Genomic DNA, 15,433 nt, shown 5'->3' on the forward strand with positions numbered 1-15,433 from the left:
CTGTTTGTACACACTTAGTGAAAGTATTTCTTTAGGACATTTTGTTACAATATACAGTATACATACTATTGTATGATTTTCTTCTGTTTGCAAACGAGCATATAGTAAAATACTGTGCATTATTATATATTCATACAAGCTAAAAAAAACTGTACATTTTGAAAATACTTAAGAAAAGTCTTTCAATAATTTGTTTTTCAAATATATTTGAGCTTTCAAATTTTAACAGCCCCCCCTACAGACCCTTCGCACTGAAATCCGCCTGCACAAAAATATCAAACTCCTGAAAACACTTACACACAAGAAAAACAAAAAGAGTTTACATGTTGTCTCTGTATGCATGTGTGTGCCCTTATAAAAGTATGCATGTGTTAAAAGGGCACTCAGTTTCTGCCAATCCGTCCAGTAGATGTTGAGATGTTTAACAGGATAAGGGAGAACGTTACCTGCTGGTGGTGCTACAGGAAAAGTCTAGGGATCATAAAAATCACTAGTGTTAATTCTTTGGGCACCATGGATGTCTATAAAATGCAATGTCAATCCATCAAATCGTCAAAAAGTCTTTAGAATGGATCCATCCAGTAGTTGTTGAGATATTTCAGTCTGGGCCAAAGTGGTGGCCGATGAACAGACCGACATCCCTAGAGCCATGCCTCTCACACGGCTAAAAACAATACAGTATTCATTCAAATTCCTTCAAATACCACTGACCAGTTTATTCTTACTTTTTGTTCCTGCAGGCACTACTTGTGTGTCAGAGCTAGATCGCATGTTAAAAATTTCTAAATACTACTGGACATCCCTCTGGCGTCCCTTAATCAGACGACTTTCTTTGCTGTTAGTGCTTCTTCGACTGTGCTGTCTTATCTCATTATGCATTTGGTTTAGTGCATACTATCAGTGACGCCGGAATGAGCTGCACAATTAACATGCAGTGAGTCACACTAATGCTCGCAATTTACATTAAGTTATGACAATTAAAATCTATTCTATATTGGGACAAACTATATTGCAAAGTCCTTATCATGGCTGTGTGTCATCTATGCCAATTATACTGTCAGCCCCTAAACTAATCCCTTACATTGAGCCCTGTAACTCTACCTGCACACCCACTACACACAAACATACTGCGCATACACACACACACACACACACACACACAAAAACTAATGAAGTGGAACCTAGTGAAAGTTGAGCCTGCTTATTAATTACATTGACTCCACCTGATTCCTTTTCCAGCCAATGCCCTTGTTTCATAACCAGGAATGTAATATTTATATACATATTATGTCACTGATATTGGCTCATATTCATCATTATTATTAGTAATTAATCTTTGCAACATGACCTCGAACAAACACCCCAAGCATTATTTGACGTCGAACATTGGGAGAGTTAGGCGTTGAGTAAGACAGCTGACATGACGGGGTTAATGGACTACGTTTGTATCTTTGTAAATTACCCCACTAATAATGCCGAAATGATACCAACGCTCAAAGTAGTACATATAGGTTATGTACTCATAAAATGATGGATTGGAAAGTTTGTAAGTACAACAGAAGTTTATGTAAATAACACTTGCCTGCTGGCTTCTGCTCTCTGCTGTTGTTGTTGCTGCTGTAAGACGAGTGCTTAGGGACATCTACAAATTACAACACCGAAAAGAGATGAAACAGAAATATTTATTAATTTTATATATAATATATATATATATAATCTTTTTTTTAAAGTAAGTGCTGTAGTATAACTAGCAGGAGACAAGTAATAATTGAGGTAAGTTTGGAGACATTACCTTATTTAATCATTAAATTAATAAATATTTTTGTTGTAACTCTTTTCGGGTGTAGTAATTTGTGGTGACGGCCCTAAGCACTGTCGCCTAACTGCTAGGTAGCAGCAGCAGCAGCAAGAGAGCTGAAGAGAGCAGGCAAGTGTTCATAAACTTCTGGTAACTGTACAAACTTTCCAATCCATCGTTTTATGAATGCATAACCTATTTGTAACATGTGGACGTTTGGTATCATTTCGGGCATTATTAGTGGGGTAACTTACAAGATACAAACATGGGTCCATTAGCCCCTGCGCTAAGCTATTCAGCTGATAACGCTACTCTAGCTAACTCTCCCAATGTTCGACCCAGGTGAAAAAAGCTTCTGGGGGGGTGTTTGGCTCGAGGTCATGGTGCAAAGGACCCTAGGGTGAATTACTCCGAACCATCACTTTAAGATCTCAGTTGGAATATGCTATTGCAAGCACCTGTAAAAGGCCCTATAGTTCTTTAAACATCAGTATATTATAATGAATGTAATCATGAGACTTTTGTATAACGATTGCATGTAAATGAGAAATGTATCTATTTTTTTTAGCTCCTTTTGCAAGCATGCAATATATCAGTGACATATTGGCACAAAACATTAGGATACATTTTTCATCATACAGTTTTCTGCTAGCTAAGGTAAACTTGTTTGGTTTGGTTCTTTAGTTGGTTTATCAAAGTGGTGAGCTTGAACCATAAAGTAAATGTGCAGTAAAAACAAATGCAAAAACAAAGAAATGTACAGAGGTGTTTTTCATGTGTCCCAGTTAATGACCATATATGTATACAGTTTTATGACAGTCAACTCCAAACCATCTTTAATAGGTGTGTGCATATGTGTGTGTTTAGGGTGGGACAAGGGCGGTGTAGGTGATCAAGGAGGGGATTGGAGGGGATTATTTCTCAGCTGCCTCTGACAATGCTCCCTGCTGGAAGTATTCTCCTTGAAATGCAATCAGCTGTTGAATACAGGAAACGGGATGGGATAGAACAATACAACACCGAGGATAATGCCTACAAAATACCTACCTTGGTTCGACTAGAAACACAGTAAAACTAAAGAATTATTTCTCGTTTGAGCACAGTAGATTTTTTTTCTCTTCCCACCACTGAAAAAGGGACTGTCACAGGCAACAGCGCATTCCAGGATTTACACCAGGATTTTCCAACCAACAGAATAATAACTACATTACAGAACATTAAAAGACATTTAAAAAAAAAAATACAAATAACAGCAAGCAATAATGTGGTAAATGAGGTTATGTTTATTCTAACATGGATTGTGATATTTTTAGTTCTTTTACTTTCACCTCTTTATTTTAAGTGAAGCTTTTAACAACGTGATTGAAAGATGAGTGCAGTGCAAATGTTTTTTTTTGGGCAATATTTTTGCCAAACAATGTCCTTGTGTACAACACATGCAGCCTTGGCAGGCTCTTTTTTAGAAAAACAAGGCATCCCCAAGGACAGACAGTTTTTGCTCAATACACTCCCCATTCCCTGCAAGCATGTCACAAAACACGTACGCTAAATCAAATTGGTGATGATATGAAATGAAAAAATCAAGCATGCATACATTTATGCATGGTCACGCACTAGAACCACACACCTTTACACACACACACACACACACACACACACAGTTAAACAGAAATCACAAATGTCATATGATGTCACTTGACTAGCAGCTGCTGGCTTGATCTTGGGTGACCTTAGATCTACTTAAAATAGAGCAAGGAGGTATTTGCAAGTTCAAGTCCACGGCTTACAACCCCGCTGAACACGTGTGTGCGGGCTTGTGTGTGTGTGTGTGTGTGTGTGTGTGTGTGTGTGTGTGTGTGTGTGTGTGTGTGTGTGTGTGTGTGTGTGTGTGTGTGTGTGTGTGTGTGTGTCTGTATTAGACAAGTAACAGGATGACCTGGTGTCCGTCTCCCCCTCCTGAGGTGTCATCTAAGGAATGCGTGACAAAATGGTGGAGCTGTCACTCCTTTAAACTCTGCACACATGGCAAAGGAAAGCCCATTAGGTCAACCCTTGAAATACAAAGTTGTCACCTCAGTGGGATTGATCATACATTGCATGATGTACATGCTGTCACTGTCACTGTTGGCGACACTACAATTTCATATTAGTAACTATGGATGACACTCGGGTTGCCATGACCACTGTGACACTGACTTTAATTATGGACTATGATGTGAATTATCGATCACCCTGCTTTCATGGAGGTGCATTTGAAAAGTGAATTGACTATCTCTTTACTTCATAAAACCATGTACAACATCCTAAATTAATATCTTGGTGACAGTAAGTAGACAGCACAAGAACTAAGCAGAGCGATCACACTAATTATGACAAAAGTAGATAAAAATTAAATGTACACAAATATATCTCTTTCACTGAACCCTGCTTTATATGAAGTAAGTAACAATATTCCTTATAGTGTATAGTTTATTTACCTGACTTCTTTTTATTGCACCAGCAATTAATTATCCTATCACACCCACTCTGTGCCGTGCAGAAACAAGAGTTGCTCATTTTCATAGCAGCAGTAAAGATTTTTGTCTTGAGCGTTCAAATTAAAGTCACAAGTGCGTTGAATGGGTCAGGAAGTGATTTTGTCAGCTGCAGTGTGAATGTAACCAACCCAACTGATCTACACCAACCCTGACATGCCCCTGTCAGCGGTGACACTGATACATTTAGTCATTACAGTTACAGTTAAGATGACGTGACATGTTGACTTGGATGATGCTGGGACTGCTGCTGAGTATCTGGTGTTCGTAAAGCTGTTTCCATGTGTGGCGTGTGACCTATAAGGCCGAGCTTCCTGTGTGACTGTCCATAACCTATTTTTTCTAATCTGCAAATTTAGTGGTAGTGCAGTAAGTTATCTTAAATAGCTGGTTTTACTATTATACCAGCAGCTATATTTTTCAAGTGATGGATGTTTAAATCAGGATAAGACAACATCATTTAATTATCACTATTTTTGCTAGTGTATAGTTTTTTAGTGCCAATATGCTGCTCTTCCATAAATTGTTTGCCATTACTAATTTAAGTTTAAGAAATGTAACTTTGAAAATTTGGGCTAAATTTAGTTTCTGTTGAATGAATTAAAGCTGAGGTAGACAGTTTTCTGAAAAAAAAAACCCACCAGAAACGAATCTGAAAATACAACCCTCCTCCTGTAGTTTTTGCAAGTTCAACATGGATTAGTTGAAGTTGAATGAACGAGTACTTATGTCCTTTCGATTTCGTACAGGTTGAGTCGTTGTTGCCCATAACACGCTAGCATTCTGCTAATGAATGCTGATTGGTCAGTGAAGGACTGATTACGACCAGAGATCCCTTTGAGATGACTGTGATTCGAGGCTCTAGCTACATAAACATGAATTTGAATTAGCCATAGCTGTGAGCCTTTGGCTACGGTCAGCAGAAGGCTAAAGTATTACCAGCATTTTCTCTGAAAAGCTTCACCGATATTGACATGTGTTTTATTGCGGGTTTTCTTTTATTGTCTATCTTTTTTGGGGGGTTGCTTTGCAGTGTAGCCATGTGTTGCCAATGCTGTAATAGCAGGATTTTCTGCCATTGAATCAGGCTTTCACCATCTGAAGGGACTTGCATGTGCATCTGCATTTGAAGAACAGCAAATACTGAGGAGGTGCAGAAGTTTTGTTTTCTATCAGACCACTCAAATTATAATATGCGTATGTGTATGTGAATCAATATATCATTGAAAAAATCATTGTGGTGACTTGAGTATTACAAACAAATAGGCCATAGTGAAAGTGATTAATCACTTTTATAATTCCCAACAAATGTTGCCTCTCCCTCCATGGCATTGCTCATGTGCTTGTCTTTGGTTAATTTACTTCCAGCATTAAGTTGTGGCTAAAGGCAAATCAAAACTGTAACCATTTTTAACTATTGTTATTAGTATTATTTTGTTTAGTTGTGTAGTGAGTGAAGGTGTGTGTGTCAGAAATGTCAATGATTTTTCTTTTTTTTCCTTTGATTTTCTTTTTTCTCTCTTTTCTTATGTATGTATCTATTTTATAATGTTCTTAGAAATGCCCAACCACGGACAAGAGTTGAGAATTAGCATTAGCTATAAACTCTATATGCTGCGCATCAGTTACGGGCTTTGTATTGTAACTATGTTTGCTTATATGGTCCCTGTTATATAAACAAATAAATGAAAAATTGTGAAAAACAACCCATCTCATCAAAAATGTGCAACTAGACATAATTTATTCATAGACTTCATTTGGTACACCAAGACACTTCCACAACATTGTAGCCAAGGTGATTACAAGAAATCATTCCTGCCTCATTCTATAAAACTGTACAACAATTCACAGCTGTGTGTGAGATAACTCACATTACCTCACACATTACAATATTGCACTATTATGCTATTGCATACTGGTCACTTCATATGTAATATCTAATATACTTTTTTTTGTGATATCTACTATGTATGTAGGTTGTGAATTTTATTCTACACTTGTGTATACATGTACATTCTTGTTCACTCATCTAAGTATATTTTTCAGTAGTTCTGGCATTTTTATCTTATTTTATTTCATCTTATTTTTTATGTTATTTATTATTTCTAGTATATTTCTTGTATTTTTGGTTTGTGTGTGAGTGAGTTTGTGTGTATGTCCTTGGTAACCTGCTACTTGCTGCTTGTAACAGAGTATTTGCCAAATTTGGGATTAATGAAGTCCATATATCTATCTATCTATCTATCTATCTATCTATCTATCTATCTATCTATCTATCTATCTATCTATCTATTTGTGGTTGAATGTAATATATGCTAAATGTCTCATGGGAATGCTGCATAACACCAGCTGTCTTTAAACACTTTAGATTCTAAATGATGTTAAACATGAATGCCCTGCTTCACACCTGGACCTTTTTTTTGCATGTTCTCTGGGTATGTATCTGGATTTCCTCAGGGTGCTCCACTTTCTTCCCACAGTCCAAAGACATCCAATCCAGGTTGATTTGTCTATTTTTGATTGTGCGTTCAGCTTATTGTTGGTCTATGTGTGTAAGTATGCATGTAAGGCTGCCACACTGTACAATCAAGAGGTAAGAGATGAGGTGGTTGTACCAACACAGGGACTCTACAGTAATAACGTCCTGACATTGTTTATCTCTTCTGCAGTCCTATTTACATTATGAACACTGTTAGCAGAGCTGCATGCCATGTTTCCCTCTAGACTCACATTACGGTGACTTCAGATCCACTTTAACCACACATTTCATTTAAGCGAACAGAGTGTGCATCTTTTTGTGCATACAAAGCGAAATCCATTGTCGGGCTCGGAAGTATGTCTGTCTGGCTAGACCATAGTTACTTTGGCAAGTAACCAACTTATTTGATCCTGACTATGCAATTGGCTAGTGAAATATTAAAATGTCTAGCTCCAGCATGTTAGTAATGGTGCAAAAAAGAAGAAAAGGAAATTGAACGTATAGTGATCCATACAATAGTAACTACACCCATGGCTGCATATTGAAATGGGTTTTTTTCTTTTCTTTTGAAGCTCTTCAAATGAGACTTTGATTAACCTTAATTTGGCTGGTTGTTGTTTCTCAGCCAGACTCTGAAAATTCTGGCAAACTGTTCCTGAGCTGGAGTTATACACGTGGCAATGCATAAGTCAATAAAATGAACATCTCCAAAAAATAATGCAATGCTATACACAACACCACAACCTGCAGAATTGCCACAGAGTTGACTCAACACCTCTGTAACGGACTCAGCTTTTCAAAGGTAGCTTTGTCTAACCCCTGTCCGTCCCAAGGACTCTGTCCTCCGTTTTGTGATTAAAACATGTAATAGAGTTTCAGTCTCTCAACCTTGACTTTGGTTTGGTCCACTTTTCTCCCTTCTCTAATTCACTTTGTTGTCGTCTCTGTTCTGCATATTTTTTACGTCTCCGTTTCTGTCTTGACTGTCTTTCTTTCCCTCTGTCTCTAAATCTCTCTCGCCCTTACAAATCCGTCAAAGCCCCATAACCCAAGCACACACACACACACACACACACACACACACACACACACACACACACACACACACACACACACAGATATTCTCTCCTCATGTGTTTATTTTGGTGGGATGACTGACTGGCTGACTGCTCTGAAGGCCGGAACTATGACGGAGGTGGAGGGAGGGGAGAAGGAGGGACTTGGCAAACAGGGAGTAGGGAGGGAGAGAGAGAGAGAGACTGAGTGGGTAGTGAGCTGCTATAAAAGAGTGTGCTGGAGCTGTCGGTGGCATTAACCTCAGCAGACTGAGATTCAAAACGAGAAACAGCCAGAGAGAAAGGAGACATCAGGCACCAGCAGAGTTGAAACAGAAACACTCACATTGAGGAGTGGAGAACAGAAGCTGACCAGAGCAGCTCAAAAGTAGTTGTTTCTTTAAGACTGGCAGTCGTCAGTGTACCTGGACTTGGAGGTTTGAGGAGTGTTTGGCTTGACTTTGGACAAACTCTTGCTTTGGTTCTCCTGAGAAAGACAGATGTCTACTTAAATAGGACAAAGCACCAGGAAGAGCAAGGAAAGAAAAGTTGAAGACGTACACAGCCAGTCAGCTGTAGACTTTCAGCCACACTTGGTGTTACATTAAGATTTAATTTTGTACCTATTTGGGCTTCTTTTCTACCAATGGCTGCTGTGCGTCAGATGGTTATGGAGGCCTCTGGCTTTCACGTCCTGCCAGCTCACCTTATGGCCTCAGCCATGGAGGAGTTCCCCCAGCAGCTGCCTGTTCCCAAGGGCCCAGCAAGGGGCAAGAGCCGCTCCCGCAGACCTCGCGAGGCTCGCTTCAAAACACAGCCTGTCACCTTTGCTGAAATCGCAGAGGTAGAAGAAGAGGGTTCCTCACCCCTGGAGGAGGAGAGGGCACGTCGTTCCTTCCTGCAATCCCTGGAGAACCTGCGGCGGAGCACACAGACCCTCCATTGCCCGCCGGCTGCCCATCACAGCTGCAACCCCACACCTACACAGGCAAGCCTGGACTCCAGTGACTCAGACTCCACCCAGTGAGAGGTGGGACATGCCCAATTCCTGGCACCCATGTTCCTCGCTTCGCCTTGACGCCGCTTCAAATGGAGGCCAACTGAACTGAACCAAACTGGCCTGTCTGCCAGCCTGTCTGTGTGTGTGTAAGCTGCTGCTCTCTGCATTTAATATATACTAACATATCAACATACAGTATATAGCTCAAAGATGCACTTGATGCACATCTGTAAAGATCTCAAACAGGCTGGTTATACTGCTGTATAGATATGATGAAGTAGCAGATGACGCTGTGTTGAACACACTCTTCAAATGTATTCCTTTTCTACTGTAGATGTCTATGAGGGAAAACTTGAATGATGAAAGTTGGCTGATATTTTTCCATTTTAAAGTTGTATAGGTATTTTTTTTCAATCCAGATTTTTCTACTTGACCTGTCATTATAAAAAAAGACTGTTAAATTAGTATTGTGACTTACCAAACTGTATATACTTGACTAAGCAATGTACTGAGCATCGGAAGTGACCTGGATGTCACTGAAGCAGTTTAGTCCCATTACAAAGCTTTGTCAAGAGTTCAAGCTCTTCTTTTCCAACTTCACAGTTAATGAAATCTCTGCTCTCGCTTTAATTCCTAAGCAAAATTGCCTTTCTAAATGGATTTATTTATTCTATTATTTTGTTCATAACCAAGTGGAGTTGTAGTAGTGATATTTAATTGCTCTTTCTGACTTCTAAAGTCACTTTGATGTTGTGGAAAAACATAACCTTTTTACTTTGTATTTGTTATACTTTATACGTATATGTTACAATGTTTGTTATATGTACTTTAATAAATATTTTGAAGTATTTTGAAATTTCTTTTCCCGTTTCTTTTTTCATTTCTATTTAGGAAGTGTGCTGAAACAAAAAACTGTAAGTCGGCATTCAGAAATTTTTTACATCAACTGACCTGACACTGTAATCCAACCTGATTTACAATCACTTACAGTCAACTACAGTGAAACAGATAGAAACTTAAACAACATGTGCAAAGGTCAATATGTCTCAGCACCAAGACAATGGATCTAATAAAAACAATTACTACCCTAAAAGGTTGATATACAGAGACAATATGAGACAATAGATGTAATACTGTGAGAAAGGATAATGACCTAATCAGGAGAAGGGAAGTTACGAGACAGTGGGTGGTGATATGTAGCCTTTACTGGCTGTCCATCTCCAGTGTTATTGTTAAGATAAACTGACGCCTGACCTATATGTAAACACTCAATACTTGTGCATAACTTCATGCTTGCTGGGCAGGTGACGCACTTTCAGCAATGTCAGGTTGTCATTAGTGAACTCAGCCACAAAAAACACCAGCCATCCCTCCAGTTGCTAATAACCCTACTCTCCTAATCCATTCGATGACAAGAGAAAGGTGATGCATGACTTCCATCCCAGTGCGAGTCAGCAGCTTGTTGCAGACTGAGACAATACTGCAGAGGCTTTAGTTGAGAACCTGCTTGGGTTGCATGTGGCTTGACTAAAAATAGACTCTGATTAAGTAAATCTCCAAGATGTGACCGGCGTTCTTTCCAGACGTATGATGACTTAAGCGTTGGACTGTGATGCTTGTGCCGTTAGGAGATCACAGACGGACACAGATCGGAGACCGCATTTGTGAGGCAGAAAGGGGTAGCGGCAGTGTTGTAGTCTATACGCAGGTATATGCAGTATACTCACTAAAGAAAGCTCCAGGATTTCCATATAGGTCTACCCACTTAAAATGTCCAATGACACTCAACATACTTTCCATTATATTTTTGATATATTTTGAATGTCATCTGTGTTCTTTTTCTTTGCATAGGCTAAATAAAGGTATAACCAATGGCGAGGATGGACAAAAACCAGCTGGTAGCACACGCTCTCCATACCTCTCTTCTCATCTCTCACACATAAACATTAGTCATTGTTTGTCTAGTGCCTGTAAAAGCTGTCATACTTGACCACATCCAAAGCCGAATTACGGTCTGTTTTCATGTGTGACAATGCAACTCTGGAGGCATTGCGTCACAAAAATTTTGCCAAAGGAGAGTGGGACAGTTTCGAGAAAGCGAGAGACAAAGGTAAAAGAAACATAATTGTCATTATGTGCTGGGGTGACAGATTGATCCGGTTCATGCCTCCACTTTCCACATACTTTTTTCAGCAACCTAGTTTTTTGTTGCAAAGGAGATTAGGGCGTGTGCAACAACATCACTGTAATGAATCATAAAGTCCCCACCAAATCTTATGTATGAAGATATTTCCCTCCTGATTAGTTTCACTGTCTGATTCTTTTCAACATGGCAGACACTTAGGGTCCTAAAGCTTGAAATTCATGTTATAAGGACTGATAATAACCCAAATTTGGCCAGAAATATGAGTGAATAGTGTGACTGTGCACTTCTTGCCTTAAAATGAATAAAATAAAGCCTGTTGCCTGCCTTTGTTTTTTCTAAGCTCTGAGATTTAAACTCTGATTGCACTCTAGTTCATTAAAGGTTTACAAGATCAGAGGTAGAAACTAGACCTGAGCTTACCTCTAAAATCAATCAGTTAAATCTTGAAATCAATAGGAGAACAGTGAAGAGGTGTCCAAAGAGGGGTCATGCCACTCTGTGACGTGAATGGTGTCTTTGTTAGGAAGACGTGATTGCATAAAAGGGCAATCATCTGTTAAATAGGACAGGCACATGTAACAAACTGTATAAGCACCATGTTTGGCCAGCCCTCAAAGCATCAGAATGACTGAGGGTATGCGTAGGCTGAAAACACTTGTTAAAGTGGCTATGTTTTTTTCCTATTATTGTAGGTGGGATGCCAAGATGTTTAAAAGGCAACATCGGTGCTTTAAGTGCACTACTGTAATGACAGTGTGTTAGCTGGAGTCTGACCAACCAGACAGGATAAGACACAGTCGACAACACACACACACACACACACACACACACACACACACACACACACACACACAGTCTCCCTCTGTTCAGGTTTTCTGACATTATGATTATCCAAGTGGAAGTGAACACATTTCCTTTCATTTTAAACATTAAATCAACAGCTGTAAATTACATAATGATCTGTAGGAAACACTAGTCTACAGCTAAAAAATGTTTCTATATTAAATGGTAAAAGTAAGATTGTTGCATTTTTCCATCCTTAAAATAATAATAATCCGTAAAATACCTGCCTGCTTCATTTTTCAAATAATATACAATATGCTTAATTTGTTTCTGATTTCTGCTTTTAATCACTCGCTTTTTGATTGTTTTTATCAACTTTTGAAAGAATCTAATGGGATTAAAGTAAGAGCATGTCAGCTAAATGAGAACCAGGCATTCCATTTATTCAAAATGTAACTTTACTAAATCTGATTTGGGCCTCTCTCTTCTGAGACTTTTAAACCTGTTGATGTGTAACAGGGGAAAGAGGAACTTACTGTTTTGTGGCATAACAACAGACATTATATAGACATCATAATCCTTCAACATCATGTATTACCTACCCAGACTTTGTTTACCAATGTGTGTGTGTGTGTGTGTGTGTGTGTCTGCGCGTGCTACTGCGGTGTGTGTGTGTGTGTGTGTGTGTGTGTACGGCGTGTACGCGGTGGGTTGTGTGTGTGTGTGTGTGTGTGTGTGTGTGTGTGTGTGTGTGTGTGTGTGTGTGTGTGTGTGTGTGTGTGTGTGTGTGGAATTGTTTTGATTATGAATCACAGACCACTCTGATAAACAGGGCTTCAACAAAAAAAACAAAAAGGATCTAGCTCAATTTATTTTGTTATGACATGATATGATGATTGTCTCGTTTGCCCGGGCTCTCATTATTCTAGCTTTTGTATAATAAAATGTACCTATATATTATATTCTCTATTTGTCCTCTGTGTCCAACATATTTAGATTTTTTTTTTGGCATCTTTCTTAATTAAGCTAGCTTTGCACTCGATTTCAACAATTTGGAAAGCACTCTAAGTAACACAATATTACAAAATGTACCAAGTAGAACAAGTCAACAAGTCAGTTCTCTGCCTTGTTTGTAATACAAACGCAAGCCAGGAGATGGGCCTGCAGGGACTGATAGATTTTTGTTTAGGGTCAGTAGGATCAGAAGATGGCACTGAATGAAGATTGTCCCACTTCAGTGACGTAAAGAAGACTTCAATTACATCTTGGCAATGCTATTCTAGTGATGTGCACTCGTATACAGGTCAGTATGAAAAATATCTGGTACCATATTTGCTTATCTGAGAGCATGTGCTTGGTGATTCCACCCACAGTCTGGAGAACATTATGGTAAGCAGCCTGTTGGTTCTATTGTGTGTTTGTGCTGTTTCTGTCTCAGAACTCACATCCACATGCTCGCCCTAATTGCATTTTCATGAATCTATTGACATTTATAGCAGTGGGTGTATGATGACTACTTGCCTGGTTGGTGTCAATTAAGGTATGCAATGAACTCCAAAATGACCTGCTGAATATTTTGAACCCTTAAAGTCTGAAGGCAAACAAAATGATGGATGAAAAATTAAGACACAACTTTGTTTAATATTAGGCAAGGCAAGGCAAGGCAAGGCAAATTTATACCTAAAGGTGACTCAATGCGCTTTATAGATTACAGGTAAAAGCAAAGAAACAAATGATAAAAATAATAAAAGTAAGCAACAGCACATAGAATAAAACAATAAAAAAACAGACAAAAGCACAAAGTAAATAAAATAAAAAACACAAGTTCATTTAAAATAAACAGGCCTGGGGTTATCATCTGTACAGTGGCTATTTTAGGACACATCAGACTTGTTACGTGCAGCATTACATTGTCAGAATTTGCTTACATTTAATCAGTCTAAGCTGTACTTTGTTGGCCTCTGTCGTCAACTCAAGATGTTACAAAGTGTTACAATAACGAGTGTAATTTACCCACTGAATACATAGTTATAGAAATATCTATTAAAGTATTGGACTTCACCAAGGTCATCAGGATTCTTCCACTATAGAGCAACTACATTCCATACCAATCCATCCAATAGTTGTTGACACATTTCACTCTGGACCACAGTAGTTACTGTACCATAAACCTGTGAAAACATACAAACCATATAAGTGAAACCATAAAATGTCCAACAAACTTGTGGTCCAAATTTGTCTTCTTTTTATTTACTGCCCTTGTTTTTGTTTTACTCCACAGGCAGTATTTACTATGATCATATCTTACTAGTTAGGCTACACATGAACTTTGACCCCTGACAAAGATTAATCATTATAGAGATATTGAGAGACCCGGAGGTAACCAACAGTGTTAGGAGTGTGTGTTTGTGTGTGTGTGTGTGTGTGTGTGTGTGTGTGTGTGTGTGTGTGTGTGTGTGTGTGTGTGTGTGTGTGTGTGCACTTTTATATATGCATCTATATGTGTATGCAAGTGTGTATTTAGTCTAAGCAGCAGCAATTTCCTAAAAGCATCCCTGACCTACATCCTTCATGATTTAGGGGGTGTCTGGTGGGACACAGAAAGCAGTCTAGAACATTCAGCATGGTTCTTTCATATCTCTCTCTCTCTCTCTCTCTCTCTCTCTCTCTCTCTCTCTCTCTCTCTCTCTCTATTTCAAAGCTTTTCTAAGCTCTTCATCCCCCCCTGGTGCTGTAGAAAAGTGGTAATCACGGTTGCGAAACAGAAGGTGACCCACATACCTTCTCTCACAGTATTCTATTTCCTTAAATCTTTTCTTTTCTGGTTTGCCCTCAAGCCCTGGGAAGTAGCATGAAGATGCTATACTTACCCCATCCACAAATTAAATGAAAAACAGAAAAGCTGGGTCCATGTACTTAAAGATGATATTGCCTGTTTCAAGGATTTTGGTCATAGCTGTTTTATTATGGTTTATTATTATGCATTGTATACCAATGCTGACAAATCTCACCATATATCAAGTAATAATATCAAAGGTGTATGTACTAGCGTATGTAGACTGGTGAGTTATCAAAATGCCATCCACAGACTTATTTACACTAACGTTTGTGTAGTCATTAATTGATATACCAATGACACACTGAGGACATCATTATATGTCAGTTTTCTAGTTTTGCTAAAAGCTTGAGGGAACATTGACCAATGAGAAGACCCAGACCTCCGGATCAAAGCCAAATGTTGCTCTGAATGAGAGGTTTTCCATTTTAGGCAGTGAGAGACAGAATGGTTGAGAATACCAAGCTCTTATTCCAGTGCTTTACTTGGCACACCAGAGCAAGTGAATAGTCATCTATGGACCAAGATGATAAAAAAAAACTGTCTGAGTCCTTTGCCCAGTTTTTATTTGGTCTCTTTCCTATAAACAAACACAGAGCAGGCAGCCAAGTGTGGACATTGAATATTTATACTTGCACCTTTATTAATATTTTTCACTCTTTATATATGCCCTCTTCTCTAATTTGTACCGCAACTGCTGCACAATAATTTTTCTTGGGATAAATAAAGTTATATTTTTTCGTATTACCCTTAAATCGCCTAGATTTTCCTAGTACTAAAATATGGTATTTGGTCCCAAAAT

General features: G+C 38.7%; 1 protein-coding gene across 1 annotated transcript; it reads left to right on the plus strand.

The window, feature by feature from the left end:
* The first annotated feature begins 8,113 nt into the window (after positions 1–8,113).
* Positions 8,114–9,311, plus strand: c8h11orf96 (chromosome 8 C11orf96 homolog). The gene has a single exon (XM_039808497.1). It carries the CDS (start codon positions 8,513–8,515, stop codon positions 8,891–8,893), a length of 381 nt encoding a protein of 126 aa, XP_039664431.1. The 5' UTR covers positions 8,114–8,512; the 3' UTR covers positions 8,894–9,311.
* Positions 9,312–15,433: the final 6,122 nt, after the last annotated feature.

This window comes from Perca fluviatilis, chromosome 8 (genome assembly GCF_010015445.1).
Source record: "Perca fluviatilis chromosome 8, GENO_Pfluv_1.0, whole genome shotgun sequence".
In the NCBI taxonomy this organism is placed as follows: domain Eukaryota; kingdom Metazoa; phylum Chordata; class Actinopteri; order Perciformes; family Percidae; genus Perca; species Perca fluviatilis.

What these genes read in the sequence shown, in the direction of transcription:
- c8h11orf96 (XM_039808497.1), top strand. Translation starts at nt 8,513, where the DNA reads ATGGCTGCTGTGCGTCAGATGGTTATGGAGGCCTCTGGCTTTCACGTC.